Source organism: Pipistrellus hanaki (genome assembly GCF_964339955.1).
Source record: "Pipistrellus hanaki genome assembly, chromosome: 9".
Lineage (NCBI taxonomy): Eukaryota > Metazoa > Chordata > Mammalia > Chiroptera > Vespertilionidae > Pipistrellus > Pipistrellus hanaki.
This window is the reverse complement of record NC_140511.1, coordinates 11918627-11944890: the sequence shown is the minus strand read 5'-3', so window position 1 is coordinate 11944890 and position 26264 is coordinate 11918627. Positions and strand designations below refer to the sequence as shown.

The following is a 26264-nucleotide window of genomic DNA, read 5'->3' as shown; positions in this document are numbered from 1 at the left end:
GCTCTAACAGGTCTGTGTTTCTTTTTCTCTCAGTTTTTGCCTTCTTCTGAATTGATATGTTTTTGGTCCGTTTTCTCTCCTCTACTAATTCAAAGTTAATGCAATTTGATTCTATTCTTTTTGTGGTGCCTGAATTGCTGTGTAGGTATTTTACTTTGGATCCCATGAAGCACTAAGTGAGTGAATGAGAAAGTGAGACAGAAAGAAAAAAAGCCAATGCAGGCTACACTGGGGAACCAGTTACTGCTATGGGAAGCTGGGACCCCTGGGAGAGTATGGAGAACATGTTTCAGCACTCCCATCCAGAAGCAAGGAGGCTGGTATATTTATTCAGAACTGATGTTTCACTAGCTGCATTAGCTCCCTAGTGTTACTGGCCTGCTCTACATGGAGGCTGAATATACTCTTGCAACCAAAGGAATCCCTCCGGCAGCATCTCAGGTGCTTGCTGTGTCTATATATTAGGTAGAGCTGCTATGACTCCCAATCTTCATGGGGTGGCCTTATGTAGTAAGTGTCCTGTGGGTGCTGTCTCCTTGATCACCTGAGCTGGGTGCTCCAGAAATGTTCCTTGTGTGAGCTATGTGGACCTTCCTGTTGTAATTTAGTCTTGATTTCTATTGGGCCATTCATATGTGGGATTGATTCTATGGCGGGCTGACTGGGAGATTCAACCCCGGCCATTGCATATGAGTTACTGTGCAGGTGCTGACCACATGAAGCAGATTCACATCAGTAGGGCCTGCTGCCTGCCGAGATACACCTTTGGATATGCTGCTGTGATGTTGTCTGAAAGTGGCCAGCGGGTGTGTTAATTCTGAGCCTCTTTTGAGAGACTCTGGTGCGGGTCAATATAAGATGCTGCCTGTGATTGGCCCTCAGCAACCTGTTGGAGCCACAAGCAAACCACAGTTTGTGGTTACCTCTGCTGGGCTTGGGTGTGCACAGGAAGGACCAAGCTGCACACCAAGGCCAGCTTTTAGCAGCGCCAGGTCCAGGGGCAGGTCAGCAAAAGTCCTAAGGCACCCCAAGTCTGCCTCTGCCTACCTCCACCCGCTAGCTGCCTGTTAGGCTCAGTCACTGAAAGAACCTCTGGCTGCACTCCTCAGCAGGCTATAAGCTCCACAATGTGGGTGAGAGGGAGTCCAGAGGTGGGGCTACTGCTCTCCCCCAGGGTGATGCCACACAGCGGGGAATGCTCCGCTCCAGAAAGATGGCATTTGCGGAGTGGGAGCATGACCCAGCACAGAGATCCTGGCAGCTATCCCTTCAGCTCCCTCCCCAGAGTCTCAAACCCCAGTCTCTCCTCATGGGATTCTAGTCTGCTCCACCTCCCCTCTGCTGGAGCCCAGGTAAGTGGCAGTCTCCATGTAGCTTCTTCTGTAATCCGTGGTTACAAGTCTTCTCTCCAGCTAGCCTTCAGTGGGTTATTCAGGATGATTACTCTATAATTTAGTTTTAATTCCAGTTTGGTCCCAGGAGGAGGTGAGTGTAGCTTCCACCTAGTCTATCACCACATCACATCCCCCTCATTCAGGATTTTAAAATTGCTCCTTCACCTTTCCTTTTTCCAGACCTCATCTGAGACTCCTTCTTTAGCCCACTTTCCTCAGCCCTGAATACATTTCCTATCCTTGTCCTTCTCCCCTTTCTTTAACATGTTTATATTTAAACCATTCTTTGTGATTCTCTTTCCTGGGATAAACACTGTAAGAAGAGAAGCATGATGCACTGTGGGGCCCACCTCTCTGGACCTAGTAGTTCTTCTATGAGTTAAATCATTTCCCCGTGAGCTCAGCTGATTTCTCCTGTGTATAATCCCTCCAAGCTGAACTTTGCCCCTTGGCCAGTATTGCATGCAGCTCATGGCTCTGCCCCTGCCACTCCCCAATTTGCCAGGAATTTCATCACTTCCTAGAGCAGCCAAACTTTTTTGGTATATTTCTCTCAGTTAGTGTTTAACCAAACACCTCTCTCTAAGGGGCGGGCTGACCTGACAGAAGAAATGTTAAAAACATGAGACTCAGGAGGACCGTTTCTGCAGGCGCTCCCTGGCTTCTGGAGGAGAGGGAGGCAGGGCAGTGGACAGGTGGCATAGGAGTGAGACAATGGAGTCTGGCTTCACCTCCAAGGACACCTATCTGAGCCATTTTAACCCTCGAGATTACCTAGAAAAATACTACAGTTTCGGGTCCACACACACCCCAGAAAACCAGATTCTTAGGCTTCTTCTGAAAAAGCTTTTCAATATATTCTGTGTGGGTAAGTTTGTCTGTTGTCTGTGTCTCCCATCTCCCCTCCCTACCCCAAAATGTGAGTTTTATAGATAAGTCTCAGGGCATGACTGGATTTTTAGTCTAGTCATTGCTATTTAACAGCCCTTTTGGTATCACCTTCTTATGGAGCTAAGATAGAAAGTAATGTTGGCATGGATATTTTACAGTTTACAAAGTGCTTTTATATCCATTATCTTGTTTGGTCACACTAAAGGGAAACCAGAGGGGAGTTCTGTCCTTGATTCTACATGGACTTGCTATGTGACTAGAGTCAGCCATTTAACTCTTGTGATTGACCACTTAAGAAATGGAGGTTCTAATACTTATTCTGTTCCTAACTCAATGGACTTTTGTGAATATCCATGAGATAAAGATCTCTCAACATATGAAAAACTGGATGAAGATATTATATAAACTCAAATTATTTAAAAAAAAATACTTTTCCCAAAAGTGTTCCTTAATAGTTTTAAGCAGCATGCCTCCACTCTTGATGGGGGAACAGAAAATGAAAATCTGTTTGGAAAAAAGACTTTAACAGAATAGTAGTGACTGATGATGATCTAAGTGGTGAGAGAGGTGGTCTGTCTTTGGGGCTCTCCCTGGGGCTCTCCATCCTAATGCTGGCAAAGACAGCGCAAGTCAGCTCTACCGGCACCATATAAAGCCTAATTCCCCTTCTTCATTCCTTCCTCTCAACCAGCTGGCGTGAAGGGAGACCTCTTGATTGACATTGGCTCTGGCCCCACCATCTATCAGCTCCTCTCTGCTTGTGAATCTTTCAAGACGATCATTGCTTCTGACTACACTGATCAGAATCTGCAAGAGCTAGAGAAGTGGCTGAAGAAAGAGCCAGGGGCCTTCGACTGGTCCCCAGTAGTGACCTACGTGTGTGAGCTCGAAGGGAACAGGTAGAAAAACTGGGCTCTGCTTCTGGGCTTTCTGAGGGGACTTGGGTGGCCATTTGTTTTTCAGAACCAAGAATTATCTTTAGAGTCCAAGTTGAAAAGCAAAGGAGAGAGAAATCCAAATGGAGAATGAGATAGCAAGAATGAGGTAAATGTATTTGAGGGGCGGGGGGGGGGGGGGGGTATTTGGGGGAGGTGTGTGCATGCAGCAGAGCACAGGCTGAAGAGATGCACACTGAGCCAAGAGGAATAGAGCTTTCTAGGCCTCAGTGTCCTGGCCAGGTACCTCAGGACCTTGTTTTAGGACAACTTCAAGAGGTGAAACCAGCTCCTCACCAGAAGTGCTTGGATGTCAGAACTGTCCCCCTTGAGTGCCATCCTGTTGCTAGCACACAGGATTCTGCTGTGGGAGTGGCTAATGCTGATACCCCAACAAGCTGACTATCTTTTTAAACTGAGATTTGCAGCCTAAAGGGGTTATTTGAAAGGAGCTTGTTACTTCATCATCCATAAAATGAGAACTTTTTTTTTTTAATATATTTTATTGATTTTGTACAGAGAGGAAGGGAAAGAGATAGAGAGCTAGAAACATCGATGAGAGAGAGTCATCGATCAGCTGCCTCTTGCATACCCCCTACAGGGGATGTGCCCGCAACCAAGGTACATGCCCTTAACCGGAATCGAACCCGGGACCTTTCAGTCCCCAAGCCGATGCTCTATCCATTGAGCCAAACCGGTTTCGGCCATAAAATGAGAACTTTACATACTCACAATTAATGACCAAAATCTGACACCACCTTATCGACAAGGAAACTTATGCCACAAATCTAGTTTAAGTGACTCTTTCTCCCCACATGAGAAATTGGCAACAGTCCACCAGGCAGAGGTGGCAGTTCTGTGTTTCACTGTCTTGTGCTTCTGTCCTAATGTGCCCCCACTCTGCTGCCCAGCTATCTTCAGTTCTCTGAGCATCATGTCTGCTGCTAGGCACACTGCTGGGACCCCAACAACCCCTTTGCAAACTGCATAGAAATACTAACTTAGTGTTTTTCCTAGGATCCTGCTGGCCCTGTCTTCTGCTCGCTCAGTTTACTTACCGTTTTTTCCTGCTCTTGTGATTGTTTTTTGTTTGTATGTCTATCTTTCCCCACTGCCCTTACCAAGGATTTAATTTTTTTTTAAATCAATCTTTATTGTTCATATTATTACAAAGGTTCCTCATTTCTTCCCCCCTCCACCAGGTTCCCACCCCACCCTCCACCCCCTCCCCACCCCCCATTGTCCTCATCCATAGGTGCAGTTTATGTTCAGTCTCTTCCTCCCTCCCTTTCCCCGAGAACAGTCAGTCCACTCCCCTCCCATATCGCCGACTCTACTACAATGAACCGCTATTATTGTTCATCAGGTTTTTCAATCTCCTTTTTTTGTTGTTATTGTTGTTGTTTTTAATTAATAAACTTTTACACTTCTAAGAATAAATTTTAAAATCTAATAATTTTAAACCTTGTTTTTTTTCTGCCCTGGGAATTGAGAGCAAACTTGTTTACATGTATACTTGCCCTTAGGCTATCAAAAGGTGTAGCCATTCAAGTGTAAATGGACACATTGTTTAAACATAGCTGCTGGTTGGAATTGGATTACCTGTTCTGGGTGGGAAGGGCTTGTCATTCCCTTTCTCCATTAAAATTAAGGTGTTAGCTTTAAAACCTCTTTTTGGCAAGAGACCTTAAACTTTCAGAACTTTAAATTTTTCAGATAGTAAATCAGTTACTTAGCATTTTCTCAAATCAATAATACCTCCACATTCCCAAGGATACACTTCACACAAAAGACATTTCCAAATAGATCAACCAACCTCATCCAGACCGCACACAAGGCACTCACAGATCAACACCCCAGCGCTATACTAACTCAACACATCCAGATCTAAGCCTTAATCACTTGATTCAGCAGACCCTCAAGTTCCCCCAAAAGTTTCCAGCCATGTCTGAGAGGCAGCCTTGGGGTGGGGGCAGGCGAGGCGCGAGCTGTTCCGGGCCTGGCTGCTCCAGGCCTGGCTTCTGTTGCTCTGGTCCGTTCAACAACCAGCTGTTCCGGATCTGGCCACTGCTGCTTCCGACCTGGCTGCTCCGGGCTTGGCTGCTGCTGCTCCAGGCCTGGCCGCACCCAAACTAGCTGCTCTGGGCCCAGCTGCTCCGGGCCCGGCCGCTCCGAGCCTGGCCGCTCCTGGCCTGGCTGCTCCGGGCTTGGTTGGTGCTGCTCTGGGCCTGGCTGCTCCCGACCCGGCTGCTCTGGACCTGGCTGCTCCGGGCCTGGCCACTCCCGGCCTGGCTGCTGCTGTTCTGGGCCTGGCTGCTCCCAACCCGGCTACTCTGGGCCAGGCTGCTCCAGGCCCGGCCACTCCGGGCCTGGCCACTCCCAGCCTGGCTGCTGCTGCTCTGGGCCTGGCCGTACCCAACCCGGCTGCTCTGGGCCCAGATGTTCTGGGCCCGGCCGCTCTGGGCCTGGCCGCTCCCGGCCTAGCAGCTGCTGCTCTGGGCCTGGCTGCTCCCGACCCGGCTTCTCTGGGCCCGGCTGCTCCAGGCCTGGCCGCTCTCGACCTGGCTGCTCCAAGCATGGTTGCTGCTGCTCTGGGCCTGGCTGCTCCCAACCCGGCTGCTCTGGGCCCGGCTGCCCCGGGCTTGGCCACTCCGAGCCTGGCGGCTCCTGGCCTGGATGCTCCGGGCTTGGCTGCTGCTGTTCTGGGCCTGGCTGCTCCCGACCCGGCTGCTCTGGGCCCGGCTTCTCCGGGCCCAGCCACTCCGGGCCTGGGTGTTCCTGGACTGGCCACCCTGGGCTTGGCCACCTCCGCCTCAGGCCTGGCTGCCACTGCTCCAGGTCTGGCTGCTCCAGTGCTGGCTGTTGCTGCTCTGGTTCTGGCTGCTGCTGCTCTGGGGCCTGGCTGTTGCTGCTCCAGGCCCGGCTGCCACTGCCTTGTGCCTGGCCACTCTAGACCTGGCCACCGCTGTTCCAACATTCTGTCCTTTTTTTTTTAAACGCATTTATGTTGCAATGTTGGCTGCTGAGTTGAGTTCTGACTTAGTCTTAGATTTTTCAAGATTTCTTTGTATTCTTTCTTAAGTAATTTTACTATCTTTTGCTTTCACTTGATTTCTTCACATTGAAAACTTCTTCGGTTTCCTCCTTGTCCTGGAAGCTCAGCAGGTTGGCCTGTGGCACCCCTTTGTTCTCCGCGGGCTCCTGTGCTGCTTCAGCCTATTGCCAGGGTCGGCACCGCCCAGGAAGCAGCCCCCCGGCCTCGGCTCTGTGGCCCGCGCTCAGCAGTCGAAGGCTCAGGGGCACCCCTCCCCCTGGGGGCCCCGTCGCCCGACTCCTTGCTGGCGCCCGGCTGGCCAGTGTCCGGCAGGGGCTCCTGCTCCTCGTCGCGTTCCTCCAGTCTAAAGCTTTTTTTCTCCTTCCCACTAGGGGAGTCTAGCATCAGAGTCAACATTCTGTCCTCTGAGAGCAATGTGCGCGACTCCGGAGGCTCCGCTTTTCGCCGCTCCCCTGGGATTCCTCCTCACAGCCCCGTCTCCCCCTGCCTGAGCCTGGGTCCCCAGGGTCTGGCCTAGAACTGGGGTTCAGAGCAGTCAAAACTGGGGTCCAGCATGGCCGGAGCTCCTGTTTTCTGCCCTCCAGGGCAATCCTGCATCAGGGTCAACATTCCTTCCCTTGCGCGCAATGTGCGCGACTCCAGGGGCTCGGCCTTTCGCTGCTCTCCCAAGACTCCACCTCACAGCCCCATCTCCCTCTGCTTGAGCCTGGGTCCCCAGGGTCTGGCCCAGAACTGGGGCTCAGCGCTGCCAATTCTGGGGTTCAGCCCAGGCCGGGGCTTTTATTTCCTTCCTGCTAGGGAACGCCAGGCAGCACCCAGCCCTCTCCTCCTCTCTGGCTGCGACCTCTCCGCGCGCGTGCGTGCGAGCGCGCAGCATGTCTCCGTACCTTAGGCTTTTTTTCAGCTCCTCTGATTTTCCTTCTGGTTTTCTTTTTCCTTCTTGTTGTAGAATTTTCAGTCAGTCGACTACCTGTAGCTCTGGGCAATGTCCACTCTACATTTTAGTTGTATTCCATTGAAATTGTTGTGTGCTGCTGCGGTTAGGTGTCTACCTGAGCAGCCATCTTGGATCCTCCTCCCAAGGATTTAATTTTTACATGAAATCTCTCTTCCTTCCCCAGTCCATTTTCCCCTGTATTCCCTTGATTTGCTCATATAATGCACACTTTGTGTATTGCACCCATCCTCTGCCTTTCCTTTCCCTTCACAATGGGAAAGCATATATATTTTTATTTCACATATCTCAAGATTTGGTCTAGAAAGAGCTCTAATTTCCTGGCAAGACAAGGCCCCTCAAGAAACAAGTACTGATACTTTTACATGTGACCCCTCTCTCCCTCCTTCCTTCCTCCCTCCCTCCTTCCCTCCCTGCTATCTTCCCTTCCTCTCTTCCTTCCTTCCACCTGTATTGATCACCTATGATGTGCTGGGACAGAATGGTAAATGAGATGGAGGAGGGCCATCTCATAGAGCTTACATCAGGAAGGCTCACCGTGCCAGATCATTTGGGTCCTCAAGACCAAGTTAAAGATTGTGACTTCAGATATAACAGGAATGCATTAGAGGTGTAACCAAAACAGTGCTGTGACCCAGTTTGCATTTGTAAAGATCTCTCTGGCTGTTGCGTGGAGAATGGATGAGATGGGCTTAGAGGAGAATGAGAGATGCAGAAAGGAGACCATTTAAATCCAGGTAAGAGATATGGTGGTCTGGACTAGGACCTGGAGAGAGGTAGATAATTGTAAGATGAATTTTTGAAATAGGATGGATAAGCGTTTGTATCATATATCAATGGTGACTTCCATATTCCTGAACTCAGAAAGCAGGAGGATTGAGGCAATAGTCCTGAATCTCAGGGGAAAAGATAAGGTAATGTGGTCTTCACATGACTCTAAAAATGTGCTACTTCCATCCTCTTCCTCTGAAGTGATGCTCATTTTCCTGTCCTTGTACTTACCTCTGCCTGCCATCTAGTTACCAGTCCTCATTTCCTTCTAAAGCCAACTCTCACGTCTGTTCTTTAACCCTCCCATAGGCTTTGCACTGTTTGCTAACTCTGAGCTATCAAGGACATTCTACGCTTTATCTTCATTTCTTTACATATCATTGCTACACTGTCTTATTGTTAGCAAACATGAATTGTCAAGTGGAAATAAGCAAGGTGACTCATTGGTGGTACAATTCCTTATAACTTTGGTTGTGATTTCTTTGACTTTACAGATCAGTTTAGGAGAATGGCTATTTTGACTCTCAGTGCGTGAGCATGGCCTATTTCTCCATTTATTTAGGACTTCATTTCTCTCAGCAATATTCTGTAGTTCTCATATTTTATTTTGCTAAAAATTTTCCTTTGTATCGCATTTTTAATGCTATTGTTAAATGTATTTTAGTTTTATTTTATTAATTTCATTTTTACTTCATTGGCTACTATGTAGAAACACAATTAATTTTTTGTATATTGGCCTCATGTCCTGTGATCTTGCTGACTTCATTAATTAATGAGTGTTTTTGTAGATTCCATAGGGGCTTCTTCCTTTTTTTTTTTTTTTTTTTTTTTTAGAATTTTCTAATATACATTAGACATTTATGTAAGAGGTATTCCATTTTTCAAAGAAATGTCCTCTAGCTCCTGTCTTCGCTGTCTTCTCCAGAGCAGTAAGCAGTAATTACTACTCTTGTAGATGAGCTGCTCCATTGTGTTGGGCAGTGATTATAACCTTATGTTTAAAGTCATTATCATCTCCTAAACCTCATTTCACCACACAGTCTCACTGCACTGTTTCACAGTAAAAATACGCTCTACTCCAATTTGAGGCACCTACTTCAAAAGCTAGAGGCCCCGGAAGATGTTTGGGTGCTGAGTTAATAAGTGTTGACTGGCACCAATGCCTATTTGTTCAATTATTAAAACTACAATAATAGAAATGAAAGCCAATTTAATGAAAAAGGAACTCGGGAATGAGATCATTAAATATAACTAATACATTTTAGATACAAATACCAAGTATGTCCTGATTAGTATCCAGTAAATATCTAAACTATCCAATATCTGGCCTGAGGGGAAAAGGTCAAAGATTCTCAGGCCCATTGTGAAAACCATGAGGTCCTCTGGGACAGTCACTTTAGTCTTCTCCTCAGAGACTTCTGTTGGTCCTTTCTTTGGTACCCATTTGTGTCTGCATCTTTAGAGTCTACCTTGCCTTTGCTTTTATCATTGGATTGGTGGGCAGCTTTTCTAGGCCACCTATGCCACCTACAACTGACATATGGGGAGACCACAGGGTGCATGCATGGTGCCAGGAGCTTTTTGTAGAGCCAGAGCAGAACGGAATGAGGATGCACAGGAGTGCACACCATTGCCTCAGGCTGGACCTCCTGAGTGGGAGAGCCCCGAGCAGGAGAGCAGTAACCAGGTTGGGCTCCTTGTGCATGGAACAGCTGACAGTGCCCAGGCCCGCACCTCCTCCCCTCGGCCGAAAGCCTGAGATCAACTGGGTCCATAGGGTGTTCTATGTACATCCTTTGTTTTATATATATGATATATTTTTATTGATTTTAGAGAGGAAGGGAGAGGGAGAGAGATAGAAACATCAATGATGATAGAGAATCATAGATTGGCTGCCTCTGCACACCTCTACTAGGGATCAAGTCCATAACCCAGGCATGTGCCCTTGACCAGAATTGAAACCAGGCCCCTTCAGTCCACAGGCCTGCGTTCTATCTACTGAACCAAATCGGCTAGGGCTCTACTTACATTCTTTTATCATCTGCAAATAAAAAGTTATATTTTTATTCCAACTCTCTACCTTTCATTTATTTTTCTGGCCTATTACACTGACTAGGACTTCCAGAACAGTGTTGAGTAGAAATTATGAGAGCAGACATCTGTGCCTTTTTCAATATGTTAGGAAAACATGTTCAATGATTCATCATTAAAAATGATGATGTTAGCTCTGGGTTTTTTCATGCATATTATTTATCAGACTAAGTTCCCTTATAAGTCCTAGTTTCTTGGGACTTTTTAACCAAATGTTGAATTTTATCAAATTTTCTTTTCTTTGTTGAGAGATAATCCCATATGATTTTCCTCCTTTATACTGAAAATGTGAATTACATTGGATGATTTTGAATGTTTAAACCAAGTTGACCTAAACCCTTTGGTCATGAAGTGTTATCCTTTTTTGTACCTGTATTTATGAGAGATATTGAGCTTTAATTTTAAATATGTTTGGCAGATGTGGTATCAGCATGATGCTGGAGTCATATACCAAGCTGAGAGTGTTTCTACCCCCTCTATTTTTAAGTTTGTATTTCTTCCTTAAGTGACTGGTAGAATTCACCGGTGCAGCCATCTGAACTTGGAGGTTCCTTTTCATGTGTGTGAAGGATTTTTATTAAGAATACTATTCCTTTAATGGCTATTTGGATTTTCCATTTCTACTTTTGTGTTTTTATAAGTACTATTTTTCAAGAAATTAGTTCTTTTCATCCTGCTTGTCAACTTTTTTTGGCACAGGTTTTTTTTTAATTTTAACATATTCCTTTATTAACCTTTAAATTAATCTGTATCTTCTGTAGTAATCTTCCCTCTTTCATTCTTAAAATTGGCTATTGTCTTTTTTTTTTTTTTTTAATCTGGGTAAATCTTGCTGTAGATCAGTAAATTTTATTAATCTTTTCAAAGGTCCAATTTTTGCCTCTGTAATTTTCTTTTAAAACATATAATTTTATTGATTTCAGAAAGGAAGGGAGAAGGAGAGATATTAAAGATGAGAGTGAATCATTGGTCAGCTGCCTCATGCACATCCTACACTAAAGGTCAACCCCACAACCCAGCATGTGCCCTGACAGAGAATCATACTGTGACCTCCTGGTTTATAGGTCGATGATCCACCACTGTGCCACTCCAGCTGGGCTTGGCTTTGTTGATTTTCTTGATTCTCCATTTTATATTGTATTAATTTCTGTTCTTATTTTCTTTCATTTAATTTAGTTTTAATGTGCTCTTTTTCCCTAGCTTCTTAAATAGAATCTTATACCATTGATTTCCACACATTTCTTTCTTTTAATGTAGGTATGTAAAGCTGTAATTTTCCTTTAGCATTGTTTTAGTTATATCCCATAATTTTTTATAGGTCATGTTTTTATTATTCAATTCAGCATATTTTCTAACTTTCTTTGTTAGAAAATTTTCTTTGTTAGAAATTCTAATTTCTTTGACCATAAATTATTTCAGATTGTGTTGCTTAATTTTCAAAATTTCTATTTTTTCTAGATATCTTGTTATTATTGGTTTCTAATGAAATTTTGTTGTAGTCAGGGTAGCTCAGTGGTTGAGTGTTGACCTATGAACCAGGGAGATCACAGTTCAATTCCCAGTCAGGACACATGCCAGAATTGCAGGCTCAGTCCCCATTGTGGGGCATGATGATTCTCTCTCATCAATTAAGTTTCTATCTTTCTCTCCCTCTCCCTTCCTCTCTGTAATCAATAAAATTATATTTTTAAAAAATTTTCTTGTAGTCAGATTTATTTTATGATCAGCACATAGTCTATGTTGGTGAACGATCTATGTGCTTTCTACATGGAAAAGAATGCATATTGACCAGGTCTCGGTTTAGTTTCTATAAATATCAATTAAATCAGGTAGTATGATAGCATTGTTCAAATTCTCTGCATGATTTTTAATCAATTACAGAGAGATGTTAAAATTTCAAACTATGATTGTGAATTTATCTCTTGCTCCCCAAGATGAATCAACATTTACTTCTTGTACTTTGGAGCTTTGTAATAACTGCATACATTTTTAGGATTATTATATCTTCTTGATGAATTGACTACTTTGTCATTATGAAATATCTCCATTTTCATCCAGTAATATACTTTGTCTTGAAATCTACTTAGATATTAATGTGGCCACAGCAACCATCTCATGCTTGGTATCTGTGTGGCTTGTAGGTAGCCTCCAAGATGAATCCCAATAAACCTCACCTCAAGTTTTCAAACTTTTGTTGATCTCTCTCCACTTGACTGTCTATTGGATTTACTGATTGATTCTAACAAACACAATGCAGCAGAATGATGGGTCAGCAGTTCTGTGTTAGGTCATAAAAGACCACAGCTTCCCTTATGGGGTGCTCTCTCTTACTCTCACTCCCATGTGCTGTGGAGTGATCTTGGAAGCGAATTTCCTCCCCACTGGGCTTTTATTTTATTTTATTTTTTTAAAGTTTTTTTTTAATTGATTTTTTACAGAGAGGAAGGGAGAGGGATAGAAAGTCAGAAACATTGATGAGAGAGAAACATTGATCACCCACCTCTTGCATACCCCCTATCCGGTATGTGCCCGCAACCAAGGTGCATGCTCTTGACTGGAATTGAACTTAGGACCCTGCAGGCCAACGCTCTGTCCACTGAGCCAAACCAGTTTTGGCCCTGCTGGGCTTTTAGATGAGTCTGAAGATATGGCTAACACCCTGCAGCCTCATGAGAGACCTTGCACTAGAGGCTCTCAGCCAATCTGTGCCCAGGTATCTAACACAGAGGAACTGTCAGGTAAATGTCATTTTAAATTGCTGAGTTTGGGGGTAGTTTATTATACAGAACAGATAACTAATTTACATGGTGTGTGTTTTCCCACCCTTTTGTTTTCAACATGTCTGTCTTTATACCTCAAGTGGTTTTTCTTGCAAGTAACAATGTTGTAGGTCTTGCTTTTCAATCCAATCTGACAACATCTGCCTTTAATTGGATTGTTTAGCTGATTTACATTTGATACAATTAGTGGTAGTCTAAGTCTACCATCCTGGTACATATTTTCTATTTGTTTCATCTGTTTGTTATTCATTTATGCCTTTGTTTCTGCTTCTCTTTGGTGAATGGGATAATTTTTAGTGTTCTATTTAATATAAGTATACATATTTTTAGTATTCCTTATCTTTTCTATTGAATTTTAGCTCTTCTTTTGACTTCTTGGTGTTTTGTGTTTTGTGTGCATGTACATGTGATTTTTCTAGAAATTACATGCTATATATTTAATATATCTATTAACTCATGAACAAAGTAAGATATTAAACAGTATAATTCTTTTAACCCACTCTACCATCTATATGCACATGTTGTCATATATTTTATTGGATATATACTATAACACTACAATATCTTGCACCAGAGGCACTCAGCTAATCTGTGCCCAGATTATCTAACACAGAGAAACTGTTAGATAAATGTTATTTTTGCTTTAAGCAGACAGTAGTGCATTTGGTTTTTTATCACTTTATTTATCATCCTAACTATCTTTAAGTTCAGCAGTTTTAAGTATATCCACATAAGTCAGTATATATTTCTATCCTGTCTAGTATTCTTCATTCCTTTCTGCAGATCTAGGCTTCTATCTGGTATCGTTCCCCTTCACCCAAAGGACTTCTTTTAGTATTTCTTATAACGCAGTTCTGCTGAAGACAAATTCTCTCAGTTTATTAATATCAGGTAAGAACCAATAATTTTTCCTTCCTGTACTATGAGGAAATTAACCAATTTTGACTCCCAAAGTTTTTCTGGCAAATCTTTTCCCAATGTTTATTCCTAAAATTGGGGATTTTAAATTCAAATATTGTTATTCAAAATATTATTTTTATATTTTCTTTCAAGATCATTTTGGACATTTGTTTTGTAATTATATTTGCAATTATGTAGACCTAGTTTATGATCACTTTATATGATTTTTCTAATTGTTCAAATTCTTTATTCTGATTCAGCTCTCATTCAATTAGTTTTCTAATAATTTTTTTTCCAAAAGTACACATAGTGCCCTGCAGTTTGGCTCAGTGGTCGGCCCTCAGACTGAAGGGTCTTGGGATCGATTCCCAGTCAAGGGCACGTGCCTCAGCGGCAGGCTAGATCCTCAGCTGGGGTACAAACAGGAGACAACCAATGTGTGTGTGTGTGCTCCCCTTCCCCAACACCCCCCAATTCTCCCTCTCCTCCACTTTCTCTAAAAAAAAATCAACAGAAAAAATATCCTTCTGTGAGGATTAAAAATAATAATAATGCCCTAACCTGTTTGGCTCCGTGGATAAGAGTGGCAGCCTGTGGAATCAAGGGTCCCAGGTTCGATTCCGGTCAAGGGCATGTACCTTGGTTGTGGGCACATCCCCAGTAAGGGGTGTGCAAGAGGCAGCTGATGGATGTTTCTCTCTCATCGATGTTTCTGACTCTCTATCCCTCTCCTTCCTCTATGTAAAAAATCAATAAAATATATATTTAAAATAATAATAATAATAATAATTTAAAAAAGAAACACACATAGTGACATATTTTCTAAGTTCATGCAAATATAGGAATAGATTTTTACTACCCTTCACATGAGTAACGAAGTAAAATTGTTCAATACTGCTTAAATATTGCTCCATGTTTCCCTGGCATTTAGTAGAAAGTTGAAAAAGTCTTAGTCAGTGTGGCTCAGCGTCATCCTGTACACTGAAAGGTTGCCAGTTTGATTCCTGGTCAGGGCAGATGCCAGGGTTTTGGGCTTGATCCCTAGCAGAGGCCATACAGGAGGCAGCTGATGGATGTTTCATTCTTACATGGATTCCCCCCCCCCCCTCTCTTCTTCTCTCTCTAAAAAAGAGGCTGCTTTCAAATGCCATTTTTAACTTGTAAAACCCCCTAGAATTTTATGCCAGCTATAGCCTTCAAATTGAAGATATCTTCTTCAAAATAAAAATAATTTAAAACTTTTGTATTAATTGTGTGTCCCAAGAATTAAATTAGTATTAACTAGAAAAATAACTGTAGCTATAAGGATTTGGATAATATAGAAACAAAGAATTTTCCAGAATTTATAGCATTTCAGAGAAAGTTTGTAAAAAAAAAAAAAAAAAAGGAGTCAGACAACACACCTTTCTGAGGTCCAAATCATTTATCAAGAAGGCTTCGATAACTTTCTTAATTTCTCTAGCCATCACAAGCCTTTCCTTCTCATTCAGAAATGAACCCTTAACGTCTGGCAGGGTACTAAAAACATTACTTATCTCATGCAGAATCAGCAGCTTGTAACAACGGGCTCTTAAGACACAGTTCCTTCCCAATTGCTTTGTTAGACTGAAGAACTACATTCTGGCAGGAATTCTGCCTTCTCACTCTTATCCTTGTGCTAGATCCTGCGGCTTCAACTATTTTGAGAATGATAGTGATCCCATTCAACTTATGTCTTCCTTGAATCTTCAAATACCTCTATCAACCCACAACCTATTTCTCCTGAGAGTATTTCCTTTTTATCAGAAGCTATTTCTTATCCTGACTGCCTCCGAAGACAATTTGAGCTGTCTCCCGTTCCCCTGTCTTTGGAGTGCGACTCATACATTTCAATACTGCTCATTTTTATAACTACCCTAAAAGTTATAAGACACTGGGTACCAAATTCTTTTTTCACACTACTCATTTATCAAGTGAGAATGTCAAATACTAACACAGAACTAATTACTCAAGCATGAACCGAGAAAAATGAGGTTTTACCTTGCGAACTCCTAGAAAGAGCACTAATTAACCGCCGCTCCTGGAGCTTGGAACACATTGCCTTGTGGCCCCAGCCTATCAGCGCCCACATCGCCTGGGAGCTGGTTAGAAACGCAGACTCCTGGTCCCCACTCCCTATCTGCAAAATCAGGGTCTCCGTTTTCGCAAGGTCTGCAGGGGACTGTAAGCCTCTTACTTTGGGGGGCCCCCCGTGTCTGGAGCAGAGCTTCCCAGCAGGTGCACGAGGGTAGCTGGTAGGTGGGGTGAGAACCAGGTGTGCTCTGCCAGCTGCCTTCTCAGCCCTCAGGGCAGCCCGAGGTTGGGGAGGCCAAGCCCCACCCCGTCGCCTCCCCAGAGCAGCTTCCCCGTGTACCCCTGTATTTGCCAGGCGCAAGCTCACGCCTGCGGAGGTGGTGTTTCTTTGAAGTAAATGTTCTCTCCACACAGATTTCCAATCTGCTTGGAAAGATGTTCGTCTGTGGTCCCAGGTGGACAAGTTGTGCCAAATCTGTTTCCTAAACCAGTGAAACGCCTCGATTCTAAAGCACCTCTGCTCTCCTGCCTGGTAAAGGCTGATGTTCTTCCTCCACATCAGGATGCTGATGGTCCTGACGGTGGTTTCCGGGGTCCCTGGGGAAGTTCCTGCCTGTGTAAGACTGCCCTTCTCTCCCATGGTGCTCCGGGCACGACCTCTTGGGGAAATTCGCAGGGCAGGGTGAGAGCCTCCACCTGGCCACCTCCTTCCGCTTGTACACATCCTACTCGCATCTCAGGGCGTTTCAAGCCCAATGTGCTCCAGTCGAGCTAGGATCCTCCCCAGATCATTGCTGGTGTTCCGATCTCCTCCAGCGGCACCATCATAGACGTGGACAAACCACGGCCTGGAAGCCAACCTTGCCTTCTCCCTCGCAGTCATGCTCCGGGCCCAGCACCGCGCTCCGTGTGACTGCCTCCGCTCTGGAACCAGTGTCTTTCTCCCAGCGTCTCCCATCACCCTGGTCTAAGCTGTTATCCTCTCCCTCCCAACTGGCCTCCACCTCCACTCCCCTCCTAATATAATGAACTCAAGATGTGAGTCTGTTTGCATCACTCCCTTCCTTAGCATCCCTTAGTGTAGGGGTGTCGAACTCAATCAGAGAAGGGGCCAAAATCTAAAATCCAGCCTAAATCGCGGGCCGAATGGTTTACTGAACAGTCATAAACTGACAATGTCATAAACTGACAGCGGAGTGCAGTGATGACAGCGTGGTGCGGGCCACATTGCAAGGCCTGGCGGGCTGGATTTGGCCCGCGGGCCTTGTGTTTGACACATGTGCCTTAGTGACTTCCCACGGCTTTCGGGACAAAAAGCACACTTCTTAGCGTGGTCCCTAAGCCCTGCCTCCTCTGGGCTGGGACCCCGCCTGCCTGCCTTTACTCCATTGTTCCCTCCGCCTCTGCACGCAGGCTTTGCAGTGCGAGCCTTTGCTCTTGCTCTGCTCTCTTACTGGAATATTCTCCTCGCTCCGCACTCGCTGGGCCTAGTCAGCGCTCCTTTCTGCAGCCTCTCCGTCCAGGCTGGCCTGGCCCTTTGTGCAGGAGCATTGCTGATACTCGGACCAAGTCGAGCTCCTGACATTCCTCCATGGCGCCGGGTCCCTCCCCTGCCTAGCACTTGCCACAGCTTTGACCTTTCATTTTCCTGGAGGATCATTGCATGAGCTCTTCGTGGCACCTAGAGAGGTTCAAAAGATCCCTGTAAAATGCTGACTGCCTGCGCCCTCCCTGCAGACGCTCTCCCAGAAACTGCCTTCACCCGACCCAGCTGGCCGCACCGAACGTTTACCAACGATTGTTCCTTGTTCTTATGATCCTTACATTGACATCCAAGCTTATTTAGCTTTTCATTTCCTTTACCCGTCTGATGGCTCTCCCTCGGGAGGCCCAGGTGGAACCTCTGGGGTGGGGCTCAGAGAGGAGAGTGCCATAGAAAACAGCTTGGGGGTGGGAGGTGGGGGATTCTGATGGGCCACCTGCCTAGCAGACGGGGCAGGAAGGCCTCCTCCAGATGTCCGGATGGATGCTCGGTGTGGGAAGACCTGCCTCAAAGCATTCTTCCTAAGGGGGCTGCTCTATCTGTCCACCCCCTCCCCGCTCCCTCCGGCTTTTAGAGGCGGCAAGTTTACAGGGGAAATCGCTGCCCTTTTTGCATATTGATCCATTTGAGAGTCCTTCTTCAGAGCTAGAGGAGCGGTCACACCGCTGTTGGCTTTCTGTAAAGCTGCACACGGCTTTCCTGTGTGTGTTTATCACGCGCCCCATGAGCCGCGTGTGAGGCTGAGTGGTAATTGCGAGTCCATTTCCCTGCAGGCGAACTCGCCGCCCCGAGGAGCCCTGAGGTGTAATCTTTACTCAGCTGCCTTGGCAACGGAGTTCACCGATGTTTGCTATCCGTCCAAGGACAAGCAAACATCCACAAGAGTGGCTGTTTTGAACGAATTTCCCTCTCAAATTGCCACATTCTCTGTGAGCTTTCTAGACTTCACAGCGTGCCTCACAGTTTGGGAACAATTGCCATCCCCACCTGAGCAGCGAGTGGTGACTGTGTCTTTAAAAGGCCACAGAGGCCCGGCCTGCTCTGCAGCAACCACTTAGATACACATCCCCCAAACGTCCCCAGGAGGGAAGATCACCTTTTAACACCTTCAAACTCCACTGCGGGTCACTTCTTAAGCTTTCTGTGTAAGTTATCCATTAGGGTACTTGAAATTTTTTATTCTATGTTAATTTACCAATTCAAATTCATGTTTCACACAAGACTTCCATTATGTTGAATTATTGTGTGTGGGTTTGTTTTTTTTATTCTTAAAATGGCCTGTCAAAGAACACCTCCACATTCTATCAGAGCAGCTGGCAGCTTTGTGACTGATTTCCCCACGTTTAGAATGACTAAGGGTCCTGCTTTGACCTGGGCTGAGAGGGGTTCCCAGGACCTGGGTTTTCAGTGAGAAAGCCAGAGAGTCCAGATCAATCAGGAGAGATTGGTCACCCTCCTACCACTTTCACCCAATCAAAGGTAATCCTTCCCTGTGTGTACCAGTTTATTGGTTGGTAGGAATTCCCTGAAACCAATAACTTGCTAATCTATCTCTCTCTGAGTCTCTATCAACCTCTCTCTCTCTCTCTCTCTCTCTCTCTCTCTCTCTCTCTCTCTCTCTCTTTTAGATTTAACAGCTTTACTGAGATAAAATTCACATAGCATACCATTCACCCATTTAAAGTGTGCAGTTCTGTAGCTATTAGTACATTCACACTTCAACACAATCTTAGAACGTTTTCATGGCTCCCTCAAACACCCTGTGCATTAGCCGTCACACCCATCCCCCATCCACTCAGTGCCTGGCAGCCACCGGTCTGCTTTGCTTTGCCTTCCTGCTCATTTCCTGTAATTGGAACCATATAACATGTGGCCTTTTGTGCCTGGCTTTCTCTTACTTGGCATAATGTGTTTAAGGTTCTTCCATATTGTAGCACTTATCAATTGTTTATTCCTTTTTTATCACTGAATAATAGTCCATTGTATCACTAGACCACATTTTATTTATCTATCCACAAGCTGATGGACGCTTGAGTTGTTTCTATCTTTGGCGATTATGAATAGTGCTGCTGTAAATACTTATGTAGAAGTTTTTGTGTGACCGTATTTTTCATTTCTCTTTAGTAAAAACCCATGAGTGGAATGCCTGGGTCATGTGGTAACTCTAGGTTTAATCTTTGAGGAACTTCCAGACTGTTTTCCAGAGCAGCTGAACCATTTCACAGTCTCACCAGCAGCTCTGTAGGTTCCAGCTTCCCCACTACCTTCCAACACTTGCTATTTCCTGTCTTTTTTATTATAGACATCCTAGTGGGTGTGAAGTGGTAACTCAGAGTTTGATTTGCATTTTCTTGATGGTCAAGGATGGGAAGCATCTTCTCATATGTTTATTGCTAAGTTTCTTAAACGGAAAATTATAATAAATATAAAGGATGTTGCAAAAACTGATTATATGAGGCAGGCTTAAGATTTAAACTAAATATTTAAATAGGATGTCCACAACTGATGGCTATTATCTCAGATCACTCCACCGGGAGGTAAACCTCCACGTTTCATTTAAACCATTGACTTTTCCTCGCTCTCTCTCCCCTGCTCTGATGTCGGGCCATCCTCTGCTGTCTCCACCAAGCCTATTGGCCACGTGACTGCTCTCTCCTGGAGCCAAGAGACTGTTCTCTGCATGGAAGCCTGGATTCGTACCCCGGTGCTTCACCAATCAGCTTCCTCAGAGGCTGGGTACCCCATCATCGCTCCCATTATTCAGGCTCCGAGGCCTCCTGGGCATTTTGCACCCTCACTCCTTCCCTTCTCTTACGTCTCTGATTTGTTGCTTCCTCTTCCTCCTTTGTCTGTGTCTCCGTTTTCTCTCATGCATTCTATACGTGTTTTTTTTTAATTTACCAGCTTGTTCCTTCCTTCCTTAACCATTTATAAGAGGACCCAAGCACTCTATTCCACCTCCTGCCCTTGCCTCCTCTGCTCCCGACATTGACTGATTTTCTCTCAAGAAACCCCACTGACTTGGCAGAGGAGGACAGGACTCCTAGCAAGGCCCATGAGAAAAAGATCTGCTTTAGAAACACACTCTCTACTGCAATCTGCTTTGGAGCCTGAGAAGGGCAATTAGTAGTTTTCTCCTCTCTAGAGAGGCCCTGGCCACAGTGGTGTGATAGTGATTAAGAGTTTCTAAAAACGTCTATGGATGACCACACTCCCCTCATTAACCAGCTGCTACTACAAAACACCATTTCAGCATTTTAAACCCATTGTTGCCTGATATGTGTGGGTCAGATGGGTATACCTTGCAATTTGGTAGAGGGGGCAAGAGTAATAATAAATAATAAATAAATAATAATCTTATCTAATAAAGAAGGAATATGCTAATTGACCCTCACACCATCACAAAGATGGCGGTGCCCACAGCCAATAAGGGGGGAATATGCTAATTGACTGTCACCCCCTTAAAGATGGTAGTGCCTAGTCCCCTCAGCCCTGCTGGGGCACCTGCCTCCAGAGTTCCCCAGTCCCCTCAACCTTCCAGCCCCCCAAGGTCGCCTGATGCTCAGGTAACCAGGACCAGCTGAGGCTTGTGCTGCCAGCAGTGGAGGCAGCAGAGGTGTGATGGGGCGTCACCTTCTCCTGATTGCCAGGTTGCCTCCCGCCCCTGAGGGGTCCTGTATTGTGAGAAGGGGCAGGTCAGACTGAGGATCCCCTCCGGTTAATAAATGATAATCAACGAGCCAGGTGCTGGTTTAAGCAGTGGAGGAAGAGTAATTTCATGGGGGCAGGCCAGTGCAGAAGTGGGCAGCTAGGTATTTTCATTATCATTTCCACATGAAGAGATTCAGCCCAGCACAGGGGAACGTATCCAGATACAATTCAGATACAAAAATGGCTTCTCATCATACTTACCTGGCGGGAGGTGGGAGGAGCGAGAGGGGGGTACCATGATCACAAAGGTGTTTTCCCAGGACGAGGCACTCTGGATGTGCTGACCCCTGTGATTTCCCCACCTGGGGAAACTCGACTGCATCTTTGTGATCGTGGGGGACTGCTCTCCCCTGTAAACTAAATAAAATGAACTATAGAAAGGTTTCTCATTTCTCCTTCCATAAAGATACAACTCCTGGGACAACACTGAGGTTTTCAGCCCCGAGCAGAGACCGGCGGTCCCCACGAAGGAGGTGGCACAATGTTGGTTGGTTTTTGTGTTTCAGAGTGAAGGGGCCAGAGAAGGAGGAGAAACTGAGGCGGGCAGTCAAGCAGGTCCTGAAGTGCGACGTGACCCAGAGCCGGCCGCTGGGTGCCGCCTCCCTGCCCCTGGCAGACTGCCTGCTCAGCACGCTGTGCCTGGACGCCGCCTGCCCGGACCTCCCCACCTACCGCACAGCCCTCAGGAACCTCAGCAGCCTGCTCAAGCCGGGGGGCCATCTGGTGCTCGTGGACGCCCTGAAGAGCAGTTACTACATGATTGGGGAGCAGAGGTTCTCCAGCCTCTCCCTGGACCGGGAGACAATCGAGGCCGCTGTGAGAGAGGCCGGCTATGCCATCCAGCAGTTTGATGTGATCTCGCAAAGTTACACCGTGGCCAACAACGAAGGCCTGTTCTTCCTGGTGGGACAGAAGCTGAGCAGATCTGCGTGACACCTTGTGACCGCAACTGAAGGCCCTGCCTTGACTTACCCAGTTGACGTCAGTCCTTGGTTCTAATCGTTGTGGTCACTATGCTGAGTGGAGGCTAATGGCTGGGGTGCTGAGCGTTTGTCTTACAGTGTTTCCCAAACTTTTGACATATGTGAACCCCTCCTATAATTTTCGTAACCCTGAGTACCCCTCGTACTCATGAGAACGTAGAATTAGGCGCAGCTAAGCACGGTGCAGTGCATATCCCCACCAAACTCCGGTGCAATGCGTACCCCCACCAAACTCTTCCCGTACCCCTGGGGTACGCGTACCACACTTTGGGAAACACTGGCTCTAGGACAAGGTTGTAGCCGTCAGTAAACCTAGAGGCAACTGGTTGACCACCTACCCTGTGCCTCGTCTTCACTCCCTGTGATTATAAAAGAAAATGCAATGTTCCTTAAGCATCTTGCTTATGAAGGCTCACGCCCACACCTCCCTACAGAGCAAATGTCTGAAGTTATTCAGCATTCATTTCCTTGGGGCCTGCTTCCTCCTCATCTACATACAGACTTCTCCTCTTCAACTCTTGCCTTCCCTAGAGACCCCATCTTCAGCGGGGTCCCCTGGTGCCACCACAACCTCTGGGGTCAGGGAACAACTGTTGCTTTGCTCCTGGGCCCCAAGGATGAATCAGGCTCTTCTCTTACTTCCCTCAGCACACCCACCTGAAGAGAGGCTTAGCAGTTAGCAAGCGTGATTGCAGGCGCTAATTACAGCTGCGTTAGAAGCCGTCTTCAGAGCCCGCCTCCCGAGAGGGTTCTGCTGGCATAGCTCTCGGCCAAGTATCTCCTCAGAGGTAGCTTACATCCTGACGGCATGCCTACGCTCTCTCTCTTCCTAGGAACCATCACCCACAATGCTCTAAAACAGAGGTTGACAAACTAGGGCCCGTGAGCCAGAGCCAACCTGCTGCCTGTGTTGTAAGATCTTACTGAGACATGACCATGCATTTACATGTTGTCTGTGGCTGTTTTTGTGCTGTAATGCCAGAGTTGAATTAGTGTGACAGCGACTGTATGCGTGACCTGTGAGGAAGAGAGTAGAGAAGTCAGGTGGAGTCAAGCTGCAAAATGATTAACTTCAAGTGGGCTGAGGCATAGGGAAATGATTATTTTTGCTTTAAATGACTCTGGGGAATAAACTTTTGAACTTTCCACTCTGTGTCAATACCTGGAGGCAAACCAGTACATCGTGTGTTAATGACGGGGCATGCAGCAAACCTCTGGGTAACCAGCTGAATGACGTCAACAAGAAAATGTTCCCAGGTCTAGGCCACTGGATATCTGCTGATTGCCACCACACATCTGACAATGACCACTTTGAACCAATTCAGGGGCTAGGAATGTAGAACTGATTTTCCTCAAGAATATACTTTTTATTGTAAGAACCCTCAGCTATTCTTTCCCTTTCAGAACCCTCTAGACATTGCCTAGTTGTGTTTCTGGTTTGCAAACCCTAAGACCATTGAATAAATCTTTGTCACTTATTTCTAGCCACAGCTCCATTCTCCATTCTCAGCTGACATTTAGCAAAGCCCACACTAGCTATTATCTGGATCATTACAGAAAAAGTTTGCTGATCTCTACCATAAAGGTCCCTGCCCACTCTTTCCATCCCAAGATTTCCCTTTTCCTAGGATTACTGACAGTGGACCTCCCACTCCCGCATTCATGGACAATCTCATCAGAGCACAAGAGCCCAGCATCAGTCCAATTTTGTTTACATGGTTGTTGAGGACAATGGTGTCATAACACAGTATGGTCCATTTCCAGGGGAGTTCAATCACTCAAGCTCAGAGGGCATTCACATCAAAACGCAACATTCTAATCTGATTACAATTCTAGAGATTCCATCTGAAGGACACGAACGGGCTAGTCCTGGATCGGGAAAGCCAAGTCCAGCTCTGCTCCATTAGCAGGTGCCGATGCCTGGGCCTGCACATGCCTTCTGCAAGCAACAGCCCCCAGAAGAGCAGAGTGCACTTACCGCACAGGAACCAGCACAAAGCACCGGCTGCTGAGAAGTGTCCGTGTCTTTAGAAACGGGGTTCTCTCCAATATGTGCCATATCTCCCCACCTCGAGGGAAGGCCACAGCTTCGCCTAAAACATCTGTATTTGGTTACCTCCTAAAACAATAGCTCTTGCTTATTTCTTCTGGCATATAACTGTAAACAAAAACACATATTTTCATTTAAAAAAGGATTTTTGGTTTAAAACTCTTAAAAATAATCACTCTTCACCATTATTTCCACTATTGAAAATACAGCTCCTTGGGTTGAATATTGCCTCCAAAACATTTTAAATTAAATGTAGCACCCCTGCCTGGCCAATGTGGCTCAGTGGCTCAGTGTCGACCTAGGAACCAGGAGGTCGCTTTTAGATTCCTGGTCAGGGCACATTGCCCGAGTGGCAAGCTTGATCCCCAATGTGGGGCATGCCAGAGGCAGCCAGTCAAAGATTCTCTCTACTCCTTGGTGATTCTATCTCTCCCTCTCCCTTCCTCTCTGGGGGAAAAAAATGTAGCGCCCTTGGAAATTAAGAACAAACAACAGACTGCTGCGCTCTGACCTAAAGGACGCAGGGAAACTGAAACTCAGCCCCGCTTACGTTTCGGGCCAGAGAACTCGGAGCAGACTGTCCGTGAAGACCAGCTACACTGAAGACAGATTTATGAGAAAGAAACATAAGACTAATTAAATAACGTAGCATAAACAGGAAAACAAACAAACAAGAAAATCCCCAAGTGACCTCTTCTTAAGAGAAGCTTCAAAATGACAGGTTTTCTCCTCTTCCCTGTGAAAGTGTGGGGGAGTGCGGAGTGAGTCTGAGGCCACAGCAGCAGCAGCCTCCCTGGCACAGTTCCTCAGCAGACCTGGTCCCCGCGGAGTTTTGCTTCCAGCGTGGCATTGGCTCTTTTGTGTTATAACCTCATTCTTCTGCTTCCCCACTGAACTGTGAGCCTCTGCTTTACATTTAGATTCCCTGACACTTTGACGAGACGTGGTGTGGGTGCTGGAGCCAGAGCAGTGCATGGTGGAGGTGGGAGCCCTGTTCTCCAGCGCTTCTGTTCCAGAAGAGGGGGGGGGGGGGGATGCAGAGCCGGGAGAGACCAGGAAGCTAACTGGTAAATAAGAGACTCTCTGATAATGATAAGATCCACCGAGGAAATACAACTGGGTGATGGAGAGAAGAATGTCTGTGTGACAGAATGAATATCTGACTAAAAATGGTTTCAACAAGAGGGTTCCTCAGTCTCCCTGGTAAGAGCTTCCAAGGCTTGCACTCTGGGAGGGGTGGTGGCTGAGTGTCCAGGAGCGCTGGCCCAGGTGGCATCTCTCCCGCCGGTGGAAATCTCCTTCAGACGTCTCACATCTTGGTGCCCAGAACCGGTAACATGCCCGCCTCTAGACCAGGTACAGACAAGACAGAAAGGCACAGGCACAGTCCTTAAGATTTGTTAAAAGAAGGAACAAATTCTCAGATAACAACAAAAAGAAAAAAGAAAACTCAATGATTCAATGAATGAGCCAGCATCTCTGTCATCCCAGCAATGAATCTCTCTCCCCCCCCCCCCCCCCAGCTATTGTACAAAGATCATACTATTTTCAAATTCTAGCTTGGCTACTTACTAGCTGTTTTTCTGTGGGCAAGTTATCTAGTTCCTCTGCACCTCAGTTTCCCCATCTGTAAAATGAAACGAAATTAGAACTTCTTGTCAAGAGAATAAAAATCAGTGGCTACCTGTAAAGGGCTTAGAACAGCGCTTAGCACTGGGTACGCACAGACTGGTCTGCTGTGAGTTATAACATCATCTCGTCACCTCCGCCGGTGGTGGCAGCTGCCCAAGCGGCTGGGGAGAGCTGTACGGCCTCCACGGAGGAGAGGAGATTTCTGCTCTGGGCTGCCCTTCACTGGCAATGCCTGCCAGAGGGGCTCTGCTGAGCTCAGCTCCTACACCGCAGGCCCCCAACTCCTTCCTCATCGAAGGGATATTTAGCAAACATGCATTTAGCACCCGCCCCCCCCTTTCCTACCCAAGGAACTGAGGAGGCCAATAAAACCCCGGTGTCAGCCTGCTCACGGTCCTGGGTTTGCAGTCACCATAGCACCCCCTGTTTCCACAGCATGCTGCTGGCTGCAGCCTGGGTCCCACCCGGAGCCCCGCCCAGCTCTACTCACTGCGAGGGACGAGGGACAGCTAGGCCTGTCT

General features: G+C 46.1%; 1 protein-coding gene across 2 annotated transcripts; it reads left to right on the top strand.

Moving 5' to 3' along the window:
- The first annotated feature begins 1949 nt into the window (after window positions 1-1949).
- On the top strand, window positions 1950-23207 carry NNMT (nicotinamide N-methyltransferase). 2 transcript variants are annotated; one of them, XM_084893919.1, is made up of 3 exons: window positions 1950-2262; window positions 2977-3329; window positions 21585-23207. In XM_084893919.1, the coding sequence occupies exons 2-3, from the start codon at window positions 3304-3306 to the stop codon at window positions 22009-22011; spliced, it is 453 nt and encodes a 150-aa protein (XP_084750045.1). In that variant the 5' UTR covers window positions 1950-2262; window positions 2977-3303; the 3' UTR covers window positions 22012-23207. The 2 variants fall into 2 exon arrangements, with proteins under 2 accessions (XP_084750045.1, XP_084750044.1); XM_084893918.1 differs by having other exon boundaries at window positions 1999-2262; window positions 2977-3184.
- Window positions 23208-26264: the final 3057 nt, after the last annotated feature.

Bases quoted from the DNA above. Each gene is read 5' to 3' on its own strand.
- NNMT (XM_084893918.1), top strand. From the start codon at position 2,109: ATGGAGTCTGGCTTCACCTCCAAGGACACCTATCTGAGCCATTTTAAC. The intron at 2,263-2,976 runs GTAAGTTTGTCT...CCTCTCAACCAG, and splicing joins TTTCAATATATTCTGTGTGG to CTGGCGTGAAGGGAGACCTC. The intron at 3,185-21,584 runs GTAGAAAAACTG...TTTGTGTTTCAG, and splicing joins TGTGAGCTCGAAGGGAACAG to AGTGAAGGGGCCAGAGAAGG.